Source organism: Fringilla coelebs (genome assembly GCF_963513975.1).
Source record: "Fringilla coelebs genome assembly, chromosome: 28".
Taxonomy (NCBI): domain Eukaryota; kingdom Metazoa; phylum Chordata; class Aves; order Passeriformes; family Fringillidae; genus Fringilla; species Fringilla coelebs.
The window spans coordinates 5,312,779-5,329,460 of NC_140054.1; the positions used below are offsets into that span (position 1 = coordinate 5,312,779).

The following is a 16,682-nucleotide window of genomic DNA, read 5'->3' on the forward strand; positions in this document are numbered from 1 at the left end:
TATATAACCCTTCCCAGGGACAGCTAAAAAGTCACTATTTTATTTTTAGTTGTGTAAAAACTGTATAACTTTCTTGTATCATCATGACCAGAGAGTGCAGACTTTTCATTCCAGGCTGCAGGTGACCAACAAATGACAACTCGAGAACTTCATGTTAAATTCAGTGTAAGCATTAAGCACCCTCCTCTTCATGGGAAGCATCATCCCAAGGACACAGGAAATGGTGTTTTATTGTTCCTATAAAAATTATAATTTATTGGCTTAGGTTTGGGGAGGGGGTGACTTAAAAATCTTTGTGATGACCCAGATGAAAACATCTTAAACAAGACTTACACTCGATTTTATGGGACACTTGGTCAGCAGCCCAAAAATGGACTTGATGTGAAAACAGACATTTAATTTCTTGGAGCTTTTAAACTCCTAAAATGCCTGTTATTAAATGGCTTAGAAATATTCCTGAGCAACCTGGATTAAATCAAATACACAGAACAAGAAATATTTCAAAGAATATGGAGTAACCTTTGCTCAAATTTCGTAGATGTTTCCCTTTCCCTTTCCATTAAACAGTTTGACAACAAATCCCAGGTATCAGTGCCTGCTGTCCCAGGGTAAAAATGGGGCTGGAATTGGGCTGGGGATGGATGAAGGGGAGGGGAAAATAAAGTGTTCTCTCCAGACCTGAAATCTTAACTGCCAACTGCAAAGGTCAGACTATTAAGTGTTTCTTAATAGCGGGGGTGTTTTTAGAAGCAAAGGGATTTTTGGATCAATACTCAATTTAATTAGAGATCATAAATCTAACAATGCTGAGGAGCAGATGCTTCAGAACGAGATCTGAAGTGGCTCTAAACTGGCACATGGAACAATCTATCCACAGGAAGACTTTTACTTTTTAAACACAGATTAATTGTTAATTTGCTGGGCAAATAAGGGCTTTTTCTGGATTTATGTGTTGTTATTCTCATTAGTATAATTAGATATCTGTAGTAATTTTTAAAGTATCATATTAAGCTTGGAGGTTTAGCTCAAGGCTGTGATTCCCACAGGTCAATGATGTTTTTCTGGTTTTTAAATTACCATTTTTACATTTGTTCTCTTAATTTTGGTCATTGTTTCCTTCCTTTTGTATTGCAAGACAAGATAAATGTTAAGTGCCTTCTGTTTTCCACGTCCTTCATTTTACACTCATGTATTTTCCTTGGTTTGTTTTTTTTTTCTCTAAATGAAAGTATTTTTCTTTTTGTCTCCTTCCATTGCCTCTGATTGTCTTCTTCATATTTCTTGAGGATCACTTGCCCCTCATCAGCTCAAGGAACATTTCCTTTCCTTTCAAGGAAGAAAGTCAAGACCACACAGGGATGTTCCCATTGAATTTATTTATTTCTTTGTATTTCTTTCATCTTTATGTCTCTTAGGGACAGGGTTTAGTGCTGGATTTGATCTTAGTGGGTCTTTTCCAAGAATTTTGTGATGATTTTTGCTTAGTTTGTGTTTACTTTGTATTCACAAAACCACAGTCCAGAGTGAAGTTCATCATCCTCTGATTAATGTCTCTTTTAACTATCCTTATTTTCTGACAATATCTTCCCTTCCTTTCAAAGGCTGAAATGCTGAATTTAAAAATTCCCTCTCCTCCTTTTCAGGTGTTTCTTACAGAATTCTCTCTGCCCCAAAAAACTTGTAACTTGTGTGATGCTTGATTAGTTCTTTCACATAATTTCCCTTTTTTTTTTATTTTTTTGATTTCCATTAAATTACCTACACATCCATATTTGCTATCCAGAAAATGTCACTTGTCCTTATCTTAAAGGTTAAACAGTTGGGTAGCCCCACTTAAAAAAAAAAAAATCCCAAAGACTGACTTCAGAATGAATCTCCTTTTCCAACCTTTTGTAATTTGGATTCTATTCCAGTTCTAAAGAACTGACATAAGAAAAACAACCCCAAAAATATTGATTTAGGGTGGCTTTGAAAAACCTGAAAGCCCACAGATCCCTCAGAGGGCTGACTCTGACTGCTACAGGTATCCTTGCCTTACTCCTGGCTCTGCAGAATGTTCCATCCTCCAGGATTTTGGGATCCATCTCAAGTTTTCAGTGATAAGGGAAAAAAAAAACCCCACAAAACACTCTGTTGGATATAAAATGATGGAATATACATTTCTTCCCTGAAGCATCTGGTCACTGTCAGAGTTATCCCATTGCAGAGCCATGCCAATGTCTCCCTTTCTTCTATTTTAGTTACTGTTGGTTGGAGGCAACAAGTGCAAAAATTAAATAGTAGAAAAAAATCTCCAATTGTGCCCAAAAGATTGACTTTTGAAGAAAAGGATGTTCTAATCCTCCAGCCCTTGCCTTGCAGAATTTTTCCATTAGGTACAAATTCGTGCCAACACTCTTGAGTGATGGGTGTAAGTTGATAAGCTACTAAGAAAAGCTTATAATATAATTTAGTTAAATATTTTCTATACTGTTTAACTTAAAACCTTTCTACATTGGAGGCGTAACCTTTCATCCTATTTAACTCATGAAATGCAAAGAGGAGGCTTATTCGGTGCATCAAGAATTTTAAACAGAGCAAGAAGACAGAACAAGAGATTTTGTAAGGAAAATTGGGAGGAGTGGCTGGAAAGAGCCTTCCCTATCTTGGCTTAGCTGCTGGAATAAATTAAACACTATTGAAAATCTCACCCGACGCTTGCTGTGGGAATGGGAACTGTTCTTTGCCAGGTTCTTGCTGCCTGCTCTGAGGAGGGGACTGTACCGATGACTGCAGAGCTTCCTTCTCAAAACTATTCCATGATCTCCGGGAATAAGACTGAAAGAATCTCATCTAACAGGCACGAATTGGAAAGTGTCTTGTCTTCAAACAGGCATCCTGTTTCCATTTTGCACCCAGAAGGGAAAACAGGACAATCTCTGTATTGCCCTCCTACGTGCAGCGCTTTGCTTTGGGATTATCCTCATTGTTTGAATACAAAAATCCCGTTATAAAAATGCTGCGATATCGATTTAATACCATTATTCCTACACCGCGGAGCTCCGGCTCTCTGCCGTTCAGCGTTCAGGTGGCGCCTTCCCTCCGCACACACAAAGGTAGCAATAACAAAGCCCCGTGCGAGCGGGGCAGCGGCTCGGAGCAGCATGTGGGTGCGCCGGGGCCGAGCAGGCGCTGGGCTGCGGCTGCAATCGGTGCGTTGCCCCTTTAATTGTGTCCCCAGCCCTCGGGCGTCTCTGTCCAACGCCCACGTCAGCAAATACCTTTTGTTTCTCTCCCGTTCGGGCTCGCAGGGCTCGGGGCTGCGGGAGCGGCGGCGCGTCGCCTGGAGGCACGGCGAGCCCCGAGGCGGGGCCGGGGATCCCGCAGCCACCGCCCGCTCCCCCCGGCTCGGCGGCAGCCGCCCGCAGCACCCCGCCGGTGAGTGGCCGTTCTGCTTTGCGCTGATGGGAAGGACCGGGCGGGCGTCGGGGCTGACGGCGGCTGCGAGCGGGCGGCGGGAGGAGGGCGCGGGGCTCCGCAGCGGCCGCGGGCGCCTCGGTGCCGCCCGGAGCCGCTCGGTGCCGGCGCTGCCGCGTCCCCGGCGGGCGCCATTTGCAGCCCCGGGCGCGGACACAAAGGGGCTGCGCGGGGCGGGCGGCGGCGAGAGGGGACGAGAGGGGGCGACGGAGCGGGGGCGGCGGGGGCGCTGCCGGCGGAGGCGAGAGGAGGCGGCGGGACAGGAACGGGACCGGAGCGGGACCGGCCGGGGTAACCACGGGCGCCCGGCAGCGGGCGGGGACACGGGGGGCTCTGGCGGAGCGGCAGCCGCGGCTCCGTTCCCGCGGGCGGCTGCGGGCGGCACGCCCGGCCCGGGGCGGTCCGTGCGGGCGGAGGGGAGGGCGCTGCCGGCCGGGACAGGCGGGCGCCGCGGTCCCCGAGGCGGGAGCGGGACCGGGAGGCGCCTCCGCGCTGGCGGAGCGGCTCCGGCGCCGTCGGGCGTCCCGGGCTGCCGGGGATGGAGCGGCCAATTCGGCCGGGCGGGCGGGTGAGTGACGGCGGCCGCGGCCAATGCCGGGGGACTCGGGCCGGGAGGGCGGCGACCCCGGGCGCAGCCGCCGCATTCGAGCGGTTCCGATGCGCCGGGGCGGAGGCTGAGCCCACCGTGCGCCCGCGGCTCTGCCCAGGGCGGGAGGGCCAAGTTCTTTTGCAGAGTCTGAGAACCATCATGGCTTGATCGACATAATTTTCCTTCTTTTGGGATACGGAGTAGTCCCGCTGGGACATCTTTTCACCTCTTTTGGAGTTAAGTTTCTTCTCTCTTGTTATGCAGAGTAGCGGCCGCAGGGAGATTGGAGATACACTGGGAATGTGACAGCGCTTTTTAAAAGAGAGTTCATATCTTTAAATTAGGATTCAGCATCATTGATTTAGATTATCATGATGATGTTTTTTCCTTTACAGCAAACCTTCCTCTTACTCCCCGCCTGGAATGGAGATTTCTTCCCACCAGTCTCACCTCCTGGAGCAGCTGAACGAGCAGCGGAAGCAGGACTTGTTCTGTGACTGCAACATCCTGGTGGAGGGCAAGGTCTTCAAAGCCCATCGCAATGTGCTGTTTGCCAGCAGTGGCTACTTCAAAATGCTCCTTTCACAGAGCTCGAAGGAGACGAGTCAGCCAACAATAGCCACGTTTGAGGTCTTCTCTCCAGAGACGTTCATGGTCATCCTGGACTTTGTGTATTCAGGGATATTGTCTTTAACGGGTCAGAATGTGATCGAAGTCATGTCAGCCGCCAGCTATCTGCAGATGACGGATATCCTCAATGTCTGCAAGACCTTCATTAAGTCCTCATTGGATATTAATGAAAAGGAAAAGGATCATTACCTCAGCCTCTCGGCCAAAAGTGCGAGCACTGAGCCTACCCCTGCCCGCCCGGCTCTTTATCGCTCCAGAAGGAAAGCAAAGAGCAACCCCCGGCGTTCCTATTCTATCCCGGATGAAAAACCCAACGGGAACGAAAACTCCTGGAGCAGTTACAGCAGCTACCTGTCCTCACAGGTGATCCTGCAGCGGGCAGAGACCCAGCTGTCCAAAAGAGGCAGGAAACAGAGCTCCACGAGGAAGCGCCGCAAGCACCTGGGGCTGTCGCAGAGCCGGGAGCTGGGAGGATGCAAATCGGACAGAGCCGAGCGAGCCGGAGCCTCGGATCCCGCCCACATCTCCCACGGCAGCGGAGAGGAGGCCGAGTTTGATGCCGAGAACGACGGGGATCAGGATGACTTTGGATATCATCCCGGGACAGAGGCCGGAGCCAAGAGGTGGTCGGTCGCTCAGCTAGAACAAGAACTTTCCAGAACTCCTGAGTTCATGGAGTTAAAGGCAGAAGAACTGTACACCTCAATGCCCACAATTTTAGGGGTAATGAGTAGCTGGAATGAAGGTAAACAACAGAAACCGCTTGGAAAAGTTTGGTTTTATTTAGGAGAATTCAGATGGTGATTTGGAAGGAATTTGTATGGCTGCATGGAAACCAAAAATGTTCCTGGAATTATAGGTGATTTTATCTGCTTGATTTTAGTGCTAACACTAAGATTTTGAAGCCAGAACGGGGCATGGGAATTGGAATGGGACTGACCCAGGTATTCTGTACATTTCAACCAAAACATGCCTGATTATTCGGGCCCAAGTGGAGTTTAATGAAGCCTTAAGGGCTGTAATTGGCTTGGGGACCTGAAAGACTGAGTTTCTCCAATATCTGGCAATCCCAGAAGTGTTTAACCTCAACCCAATCCAAGTCCTTCAATGAGAAGGTCCTGGCATTGCTGGGATGTTGCATTTTGGGGTCCAACCAGCCCAAACTTCTGACAGCACCTGCCTGACAGGGTGGAACAAAACTGACAGGTTTATTCCCATGTGCATTCCTTTGGAAATGAACACATCTGTAGATCATAACTGCATATCCTAAAGACATCTTCATATATCACACAGAGATTATAAATGTCAAAGCTATGAACCATTAGCTGGTGGAAGAGTCAGATATGATGGCTATGTATAAATAGCTGCATATTTATGATAACCTTTAGATCTAAAAAATGTTGTCAGGAGGAAAACACTATCAAGTGATCACTTAACATATTAAATAAGAATAAAAATGCAAGCTGGGGGATATACAGGATTTATATTTAACAAATCTATACCCCCTTATTTATAAAACCACCTTTCAAAACTTATTTTTAGTTCAATTTCTCTCTCAATGACATCTGTCTTATTCCATGACATTTCTAAATCAACATTTCTTATCTCAGAATTTACATAGAAATACATATTTTGTAAACCTTCTATCAAACTTTGAAAATTTTTTTAAAAATCCATTTCCCACATCCCCCAAAGCCTGTATTCTATGTATCATTATATGCTATTTATCATATAATACATACTTATATAAGCATCCAAATATCCCAAATACTGGAGATTTCTCCTACTTAAAGAAAACTCGAGCTGCCATGTATTTTAAACTCAAAACTGATGAGAGTGCAGTGAGAAAGCTGTGCTGTGTGCCCTGTCCCTGCCAGGTGACCTGCCCTGCTTGCATTTCAAGTGCCTGTTCTGCACCCACATAATTATTATATACTATAATACATAAGCATCCAAATATTGGGGATTTTTCCTAGTTAAAGAAAATTTGAGCTGTCACGTATTTTATGCTGAAAACTGATGAAAGCACAGGAATAAAGCTGTGCTGTATGCCCTGTCCCTGCCAGGTGACCTGTCCTGGATGCGTTTCAAGTGCCCGTTCTGCACCCACATGATGTAATTATAATATATAAGCATCCAAATATCCCAAATATTGGGAGTTTTCCTAATTAAAGAAAATTTGAGCTGTCACGTATTTTAAGCTGAAAACTGAGGAGAGTGCAGTGAGAAAGCCGTGTGCCCTGTCCCTGGCAGGTGACCTGCCCCGGATGCGGTTCAAGTGCCCGTTCTGCACGCACACGGTGAAGCGCCGGGCGGACCTGAAGCGCCACCTGCGGTGTCACACCGGGGAGCGGCCCTACCCCTGCGAGGCCTGCGGGAAGAGGTTCACCCGCCTGGAGCACCTCCGGAACCACTTCCAAACGGTAGGAAAACCCAGCAGCCTTCAGGAGAATTGGTTTATAGCTCAGCAGAGACTCTGCTGTTGTGAAAGTGGGAATTAATTCAGTGGTGGCATCTCCAAACTCAACACCGGAAAAGCAGAGCATCAGCTTGAATTATTTAAGTATTCATGATTATTATTTAATTATTCATTATTTAATTATTCAATGTGGCAAACTGTATTTAAAATTTAATCTTTTAGCACAATTTAGCACATTTTCTGTCAGGACCGGTTAATAATTGACACAGACTCCATGCATTTACAGAAGGCTCATAATCATCTTTATTAAGAAACCCATGCTTTTATACCCTAGTTTGCTACAGGCAAACGTAATTGGTCCTCTAATTAAAACACCATCACCATTGGCTAATTAAGAAACCACCCTTTGGTAAACAAATCTTCATAACATATTCCAAATGTTCACAACACCAGGTGCAGCAAGTTAAGAACTGTTTCTCGTTCTTTTCCCTCTGAGCTTCTCACAGCCTTGCCCAGAACGATGCCTGGGAAACGCACAGTTGCCCTCTGTGACGATTTTCACGGTGTAAAAGGATGAAGGCTGAATGTGTAAATGTTAAATCCTTTCAGATCCACCAGGCTGGCAAGCTGATCTGCAGGAAGTGCAAGCGGCACGTGACGGAGCTGACGGGCTGCGTGGTGCAGCAGGGGACGCGGCGCTACAGACTGTGCCACAAGTGCTTGGCAGAAGCCAATTTCGACAGCATCCCCGAGGATTTCAGTGCAGCTGAACATTCTCCTGTCTCCCCCACGGGAAACAAACGCCCCAAATGGGATTTGGAGGAGGAGCAGAAATCAGATGAAGAGACAGGGGAGGAGGAGCCCTATAATTTGGTTGTCCGACACAGTAGTGATGATGTTCCGGAGGAGGTGAAGGAAAAGGTGAAGCCAAATCTTAGGTAGATCTTTGTGGATTTGTTATTGTTGTGTTCAAGGTTGAATGACTGGCATACTACTTTTAATAAAATGAAGTATTGTTAAAATTCTGTTCTGAGAAGCAACATTTGGAGTGAAACAAGTTGTTTTGCAGACATGGAACAGTGTTATTGCTTCTGAATGTCATCCAGAAAATACTGAGGATCATAAAATAGCCTGAGTTGAAAGGGACCCACAAGGAACACTGAAGTCCAGCTGCTCACTTATTATCTGGAAATTGTTTAGAAGAATTGTTTTATATTTCATCAAAGACTTGCTCAGAGTTCCTGCTCGTCGTGGAAGTGTGAACCAGTTTACAGTTCTACAAAGGTTCTGTATGATACAGATTTTGAAAAACCAAATATTGCTGATTTGCTTTGGAAAACTCTTCCTGAGGTGAGCAGCTGAGAAATGTTAAACCACTCTTTTTTTTTCCCTGATATTGTAATTAATTTGTACATAACACATCAGAAACTTCCTAAGAAAGGAGCGAGGGAAACAAGTGGAGTTCTTCCTGTTGAAGAACCTTTTTACCTTTGTTTTCTCAGTGAACTTTACAGCTTCTTATAGTTGAGAAAAGCATGATTTAGGAGCTCCCACAGCCAGAGTAGAGTAGGTGACCAGAACATCTGTAGTGCACTTGGATAGTATGAATTTGCCTTTTTTTTGTACTGTGAATTTTATAGAAAGATACACCAACGTGGTTCCAAGGAAATAAAAGTGCAATCACTGGAAGTGCAGTTGTCAGGTTCTTTCCCATTTTTTTTCCCAGGACTGATGCAAGATTTGCTTAAACCCATCTATTTTACTCTAGGAATAAAGAGGCCAAGTCCCTTGAATTTCAGTGGGACATTTGTGACTTAAGGTCATGGGGCTACTTTGGAAAGGCTCTCCTGCTCGTGTAACTTTAGGGTGCTTGACAGCATAAAACCATTTTTTACAGCACAATTTCCCTCAGAGGTTAAGCAACTCTTGTAGTTCTGGAGTCTCTTAAGCTTTTGTAGTCATATTTATTTCCCCAGCCACTTGGATCAGAGAACCTGCATTTGGTAGAGAAACTAAAAATGCTCACTATTAAATTATTAAAAAAGAAAAGCTCAAGGAGTGCACAGAAGAAACCTTCTGCCTGAGAGCAGAGAATGGCATTCCCAGTGGGTACTCCTGATAAAGAGCCACTGTTTGGTCTCATATCTCATTTGATGCTGTGTCTCCTTTTCTGTTAGCAGCATCTGTAGCCTGAGGTTCCTGCCAAGAAAGCAGAAATTCCCCTCAGAGAATTTGAGAACAGCCACCAGGTTCTGCTTCCAACAGCTGCCATTAAACTTGGCAAAAGTGAGAATGGGGCAAGCTTCTGTAATAATTCCCTAATGCTCTCCCACTCTCCAGCCTTTTTCAGTTCTCCTTGAGATTTGTACCTTTAGTAACCACCAATGCAGGTCTTTTCCAAGTAGTTCACCACTCTATCCTTGAAATTCCTACATCTGCAGGATCCTCTGGCACCCCCAGAAGGGTTTGCAGTTTAAGGGTGTTTTTTAATGACCCACTTTCAGTGGCCTCCTGTAAGGCCCTGGGAGAGCAGCACTGTGAGCTGCCACACAGCTGCCACAGCTGTGCAAATGGAACAAGGTGAATTTAAGGCCTGTTTTAAGAGTAAGTGCTTAATAAATACTGAAAAAAAAATATAGATGAATAACACTTACTTAGTTAATTCCAAATGCTTTCCTAGCAAGCTCCTGTCAGCATTTCACCAAGTAGAGCGCTTCAGTGTGTTACTACAGCCTGAGACTGATCTTGGGGCACCTCAGCACTTGTCTGCAAAGTTAAAATTTAACCACATAAATTTATTTTCTCATGTTTTAGAGAGCTGGGCTATAGGAGCTGAGAGCAGCCTTCCTATACCCACCTCCCCTCAGTTCCTTGCCCATCTCCCCATAGCCCCAGTTCAGACCCTTGCCCAGTTCCCCTCAGTCCCTCACCTACTGACCCTCAGCCAGTGTCCATCTCCCCACAGCACTGACCCTCGGTCCGTGTCCATCTCCTCACACGACTGACCCTCACTCCCTTGGCCTGTGTCCATCTCCCCATGCCACTGACCCTCAGTCCCTTGTTCCGTGTCCATCTCCTCACACCACTGACCCTCAGCCCCAGCTCAGCCCCTCAGTGTCCATCTCCCCACGCTGCTGACCCTCAGTCCCTCGTTCTGTGTCCATCTCCCCACAGCACTGACCCTCAGTCCCAGCTCAGCCCCTCAGTGTCCATCTCCCCCCTCAGAACAAAAGCCGCCTCAACTCGACGCCCGATTGGCCGAGCGCGGTCACGTGACACAGCCAGCCAATGAGGTTCCAGCGCGGCCCCTGAGGGGCAGCAATGGCGGCCGTGCCCTCGGTGCCCTTGGGGCTGTGCGTGAGGGGAATGGAACCCCAAGCTGTCAAAAATCACAATTATTTTGTACCATTAAACTGGCGTGTTGCACTTCTTACTGATAAAAAAGAGTCTGCTCACCTTAGTGGGGAACAAAGCGCAAATGTAATTCATTTGTGTCTGAATTGACCAGTCACGATCACTCACAAAGCCATTAATGTTTTAGTCTAAGTTTTATTTTGGCATTGAGGCTTGCTTAAAAAAATGAGAGAGGTTTTACCCCGCAGTCTTTACAGCATGGAAATAAAACCAGAACTATTTCAGATGATTTTGTAAGACAAGACACCACAGTGAGGCACTTGGAGCACTTATGCTAAGAGAGCAGGCCCATGCTCCTCACATTTAAATTAAATTAAAACAGCAGGCAATGCACATTTGCCATCCTGTGATTAAAAAAAAAAAACAAAACAAAAAAACCCCACTTTTAATTATTTTTGATTCAGTCAAGTCCATAATCCTTTGACATTTAAGGATTCTGTGCATTATTCTTTTTAAAAGACAATTAGGCTGGTCTAAACCATGCTTTTTAAAAAAACCTCAGTTTTCACAAGATACAGCTGGGAGTGCACCCAGGGAGAACCTGGGACATCCCTTTCCCTTCCCTTCCAGCACAGCAGCAAAGCTGCCAACTTTTTAGAGTTATCATAGGTGATAAAAGGATTTCAGGTCCACAGTCACATGCCTAAAGATTTCACGTGGCAATTTATTTACAGCAATTCAGCACCACCTGCTGGCACGACTTCTTTTTAAAGTAGTTTAAAAGATGTGGTGGTTTGTTTGTTTAATTGGCATCATTTTTTAGGTGTCTAATTTTAAACACAGATATTTTTTCCCACATTACATCTGAGCCACTGCAGCTATTTTGGTTTTATGTAATATGGAGGAGGGATGTCAGCTCAGAATTAGAACATGAAATATTCAAATGAAATCAATCTAGATGAACATTATTTCCTGCCACGCTGCAGAAAGGGAGTATTTTAGCTATCAGCTCCACCAATTTCTGTATTTCCTACAGCCCCTAGCACATGTACCAGCATTCCTGGGACTCCTCCAACCTGAACAAACCTCTCCTTCTCCATAGCCCCCAAACCTCAATTAATTCTTATTTTCTGTCTCAGTGAAAACAGTTTGACATTCCCTGCAATTACTCCTTCAATTTCTGATTTTAACTGGCCAATTCTTTAGTTTTTTCCACAGGGATTACAGTTTTAGGGGGCTTTTGCCAGATGATGACCAATATCCACTCAACCACACTGTTCTTGTTTTAAATATCAATGATGACAAAGACTTCTGGCTTTTCATCCTCACAGATCTGCATTGCTGAGTAAGTTATGGCTTTGACCTCAGTGCCCTAGAAAAGAGACACAAACCAGAATTTAGAAATTAATTATATCCCTTTTACCAGTTCAGAACCCCCAGTTCTCATCACTTTCCTCAAATGCTATCCTTTTTTTTTTTCCCAAAAAAGCTGTAGCTATATTTGTTCTGATGAATAAGGAAGTTGCCACAGTAATGGCCAGGTCAAACAGTGAAAAGGGAGCTCTTCCCTTATTTTATTGCCTCTTTACACCACAAATTCCTTCTCTTACCTCTGACAGACCATCAACATTTGCTCTGCTAAAAATGGCACAGAGCAAGACATCAGATTTTGCTTCTAACAATTCCTTAGGGAAAAAAAAAAAAGAAAAGAGCAAAAACTGTCTAAGCAGAAATCTGTACCAATAGTATGAAACCCAAACACATAAATTCTGATTTATAGACTGATTTTCTGTGTTATCAACATCACAAAAAGGAAGCCAAGTGAGTTGATTTGTTGAGTTTTGAGGAAATGTCATGCTCAGTTTCAGGGACACAGTCACCAATCCATGCAGGAAGTGAGATCTTGAGTTCAGTGGTACTTCAGCCACGTTTATATTTTGATCTCTGCAGAACTCAGAGGTCTGATTTAAAGGACACCACATCTCCTCCCCCTAAAATGGAAAAGAGGAACCACTGCCTACCTGTGGGTGTTTGTCTAAAGAGAACTCTTCTCCCCACCTGTAAAGGCAAAAAAATACAAGAGAGGTGTTGCAGTTTAATTCATATTTACCAAATGGTGTAATTAGTTTCAGTGATGAGCACAGAAGAGTGAGATTTCCATTCAAAGCCTCAAAGGAAGCAAGGAAAGTGCACAATCCATTTTCAGCCAAGGGTTGAAGCTCACCCAATTGATCTTATTTTGAACTGCCTTCGGTCAATGTGAAGCACTTTCACTTCCTGCAGAGATTGGGAGGAGAAGTGTGTCAGTCACACCTTCTACCTTCAGGCAGAAATTCCCACTAAATCCCACTTATAAAGGTTATTTCCCACTGTTTAGACACCTTCCACCAGCCCAGCTTGCCCCAAGCCCTATCCCAGCCTGGCCTTGTATTTTTTGTGTTCCTTTTTCCCCTAAAATACCATTTCATTCATTATCAGGGAACAGCTTTGTCCTACAAATGGAAAAAGCTGAAACCAGAACACTTACCCTGGGTATAAAAAACTCATCAGCACTGAATTTATACAGCCACTCATCCAGGAAGTGGAAGAGAAGAGACAACAGGTCATGCCCTGTGTGGTTGAAGCAGAGATTGTCTCAGCAAAATAACATTTTTTAGAGCACCTCAGATGTACAGGAGATTCAGATAATGATGCTAAATTATATTTTAATGAACTGCACTATGGCTCTGGGTAAAGACTGAGATTTTTGGTGCCTTTCTCCCCCTCTTAGCCCTCCATGGAAGAAGTGCAGTCCTCACCTTCTGCCTCTACCTCCACTGTATCCACAGGTTCCACTGTGCCTGTGTCTGTCATGTAGCCAAACATGGCCATGGCACACTGCTCAAAGGCTTCTTCCAACGTGTCCCCCCAGGCATGGAGCCTAAAAACACAGGGAACAATCACTGGAGCCTAAAAACACAGGGAACAACCACTGCAATAAAATACTGGGTCACAGCAAAAAGAAACAGCCCCAAAGTCACACACAAATGGGCAATCAGAACATGGAATTCAGGCAAGGGAGGTAAATGAGCAAAAAACACCTGGTTTTTGGAGAAGTTTGTCAGAAGAGTTTCTTGGGAGAACATGGAAAATAAATGTTTTAGCTGCCTCCAAGAAAGTTATTTCCTAATGTGGCTAATTGGGGTTTATAAAAGTAAACCACACAGGAGAAATTCTGTTTAAAAGGAGATTTCAAAAGATAATTCCAAATAACACAGGGGCTTAGAAGCACCACTGAAATACTAAAAAAGAAACCAAACATAATTCTATGGTGTCCCAAAAGCAGGAACAAAATTGACATCAAAGCAGCCAGTGAGTGACATTTCAGAGCTCCACAAGGTGCAACATCTGCAAAGTGTCCTTGGCTGTTACTCCAGGCTCAAAGCAGTGTAAGAAATAATCAATTTGTCACCCTGAGAAATCCCAGCTGCCCACACTTACTGCACATCTGCTGTGTGATCCAAATCTGAGGGGAAGCAAAAAGAAAAGGAATGGTGTCAGCAAAAGCATTTGTAACATGAGGATTAAAAAAGAAATAACATAAATACCTGTTTTTCTAACAGAACATATTTACATTTACCTGTAGATATGGTAAATCTATTTTGTAGTATATTAGAAAAAATTAGCACTGGTGGAATTTTGGATTATTTCTGCCAAAAAAACACTTTTTTTTTTTTTTTTTAAATGTGATTATGTCAGTGCAGGCTGCTGTAACCCAACAGGCTTCCACAAGTTAACTGCAATAAAAAGAAACTTTCACCAGGAGTAAAGAGTTTATGCTGAAGTCTGCAGGACTGAAAGTTATTCATGCAGAGGGTGAGATTTGCAAATATTTCCAGCTCAGTGAGGAAATTTACCTGTCCACGCCCAAAAGCAACCATTATGCAAAGAGAAGAATTTAAAACATAGAATGGAATATAAAACAGAAGGCAGACTTTATTCATGGAGCATGATTAACATCCCATGCATCCAGTTCTACATGAACCTCATTTATATTTCTTCAGAGGAATGAAAGAAATGCAAACTTCCAGCAGAACTAAGTTGGGATGGGAAAGAAATGCTAAATTCAACTGCAGAATTATTCTGGTGCTGTTTCAAGAGATCACACACTATTAAAGGGTTCTCAACAACAGTCTCTAAAGCAAACAAATTCCTCTGGATGCAGAGGAGAGATAAAACCTCCTGCAGTTATGGAAACTGCGTGGCTGCTGTGGTGTGTCACAATTCCTGCACTTCTATCAAAGTAAGACCTGAACAAAGCCTAAAAATATCAATTCTATCAGAGGTAACAGGCTGTCCCTCCAGGCTGGTGACACAGAGGCAGGGAATGTCCCCTGCCTGGAGCTGGCCCTTGGGCTGCCACCCTCACCCTCTTAGGAGACATTCAGGGGTGGGGAAAGGGAGATAATCATCTCTGAGTAGAGTAAAAACACCACACACAAAACCAGCACACTTCTGAACGCCCCTTCCTACACCAGAGGTAGAAAAATTGCTGAGAGGAGGAAAGTTTTCAGGGTGAGGCTTAAGTAACTTACTTCCATCGTGATTTTTTAACAAGAAAAGCACGATGAAGAAAAATTGCTTTCTCATTTCTGAATTTCCCTCACAACAGCACTCCCACGCTGCATCATGATATTTTTAAAAAATAAAAAATTTTAAAAAAATTAATTTAAAAAATACTCACATTCATATTTCTTGCAGAGAGGAGGGTACTTGTCTTTCACAGCCTTCTGCTCCTGAGTCAGGTTGTAGTCCCTGTCCTCGGCTGCCATGGCTGAGGGCTCTGCAGGAATCCCTCCCTCCTTCCCTTCCTGCTGCTGGGCAGAGCCAGAATCCTCCTCCCTCCTTCCTGGATCCCCCACGGAGCGATTCCACCTGTGGAGGACAGGCAGGGTTCCTCTCAGGGGTGAATTCGTGTCATTTCAGCTGGTTTCTGTCAAACTGGGAAATGAGGAAGTTCAATCCCACAGCCCTGAAGCGATGTTTGTTCAGCCAGCAGAGCCAAGGGAAAATATTCCTCGTGGGAATTGTGGACTTTGGTCCTTTCTGGGGGGAATTGTTCTTTTTTCCTCCTTGTGTACACTGAACATTCCATTCATTGACAAATAATAAAATACAGCCCTGATGGGAACAGCTGGAAAGCAAATTAAACTTCTATGCTTTAGGTTAATTTTAATTTTCTAATTAATTTTTTGGAGGGTGTTCAGCCCGTTGTACATCACACACCTGAAGTGTCACTGCCCCCAAAAAGCCCTGATGGGACCTTACAGAGGATTTGTGTCCTCCTAGGACAAGGATTACATTTAAACCTCCAAACCTCAAAGCACAAAATCCAGCTGTCACCCAAGTGCCAGGGGTTTCTATGTTCCTTTCCTGGTTGATTTTGTAAATAAAATAAACAAACAAAAAAAACTATGTCAACACCCCCATTGAAATGTCAGATTCTCACAGCCATCTCACAAATTGCTGTTTTCCTGTTCATTTGTAAATCCAACAAACTGAAAAACACAATTAACTTCAAGCTAATTAATTTTCCTCTCCAGATTTCCAGACATCATAACCATTCTTGAATATTTTTGTGCGTTATAAGAATCATCCACAGCTGAACTCAAACAACACAAATAATTTACAAATACCCCTTAACTTTTACACAGGAGCTGCTTCTTACTCCAAGGCTTAGAAACAAGACATTGGATTTCCAATTTTTAATTTCAGCTAAAATCTAAGTGTGTTGGAAAGAGAAGGCTGCAGTTGAGAACTCGGGGTATCCCTTGAGGAATAAACCCAGATATTGATTTGATATTTGAATTTAAACCTGTTGAGTCTCAGCTGTGGATGGTAAGGTCCCGGGTTACCCTCAGCAGCCGAGCAGAACCAGCAAATATTTCACCTCTGAAACTCACCGCGGCACTGAATGGTGGAAAAAGGGAATATATTCGTGATTATAGAGAATTAATAACGCCGAGGATCCCCGATGGTGGCAGGGCGGCCCTGGAAGGAGGCCTGGGCCCACACACGCACCGGTCCGATCCGCTCCCGCCCCGATACGCTCTGCCCACGTCTGTGGTGACCGGAGGAGCCGCAGCCACCGGCTCTTCCGAACCGGGGACCGGGAGCGAGGAGCCAGAACCGGGACCAAACCGGAACCCCGCCGCCCTCAGCGCGGGGCGCGGCTCCTTTAAGAGCGCGCCGGGG

General features: G+C 44.6%; 2 protein-coding genes across 3 annotated transcripts; one reads left to right on the forward strand and one right to left on the reverse strand.

The window, feature by feature from the left end:
• Positions 1-3,287: 3,287 nt before the first annotated feature.
• Positions 3,288-9,020, forward strand: LOC311163661 (zinc finger and BTB domain-containing protein 8A-like). The gene is made up of 4 exons (XM_084222699.1): positions 3,288-3,417; positions 4,441-5,420; positions 6,929-7,098; positions 7,704-9,020. The coding sequence occupies exons 2-4, from the start codon at positions 4,469-4,471 to the stop codon at positions 8,034-8,036; spliced, it is 1,455 nt and encodes a 484-aa protein (XP_084078825.1). The 5' UTR covers positions 3,288-3,417; positions 4,441-4,468; the 3' UTR covers positions 8,037-9,020.
• Positions 9,021-10,392: 1,372 nt separating this feature from the next.
• On the reverse strand, positions 10,393-16,675 carry ZBTB8OS (zinc finger and BTB domain containing 8 opposite strand). Of its 2 annotated transcripts, none has more exons than XM_084222532.1 (8): positions 16,391-16,675; positions 15,172-15,362; positions 13,929-13,953; positions 13,247-13,368; positions 12,976-13,058; positions 12,673-12,725; positions 12,470-12,506; positions 10,393-11,820 (listed from the first exon to the last, which is right to left on the reverse strand). In XM_084222532.1, exons 2-8 carry the CDS (start codon positions 15,257-15,259, stop codon positions 11,734-11,736), a joined length of 495 nt encoding a protein of 164 aa, XP_084078658.1. In that variant the 5' UTR covers positions 15,260-15,362; positions 16,391-16,675; the 3' UTR covers positions 10,393-11,733. The 2 variants fall into 2 exon arrangements, with proteins under 2 accessions (XP_084078658.1, XP_084078659.1); XM_084222533.1 differs by having other exon boundaries at positions 15,172-15,428.
• Positions 16,676-16,682: the final 7 nt, after the last annotated feature.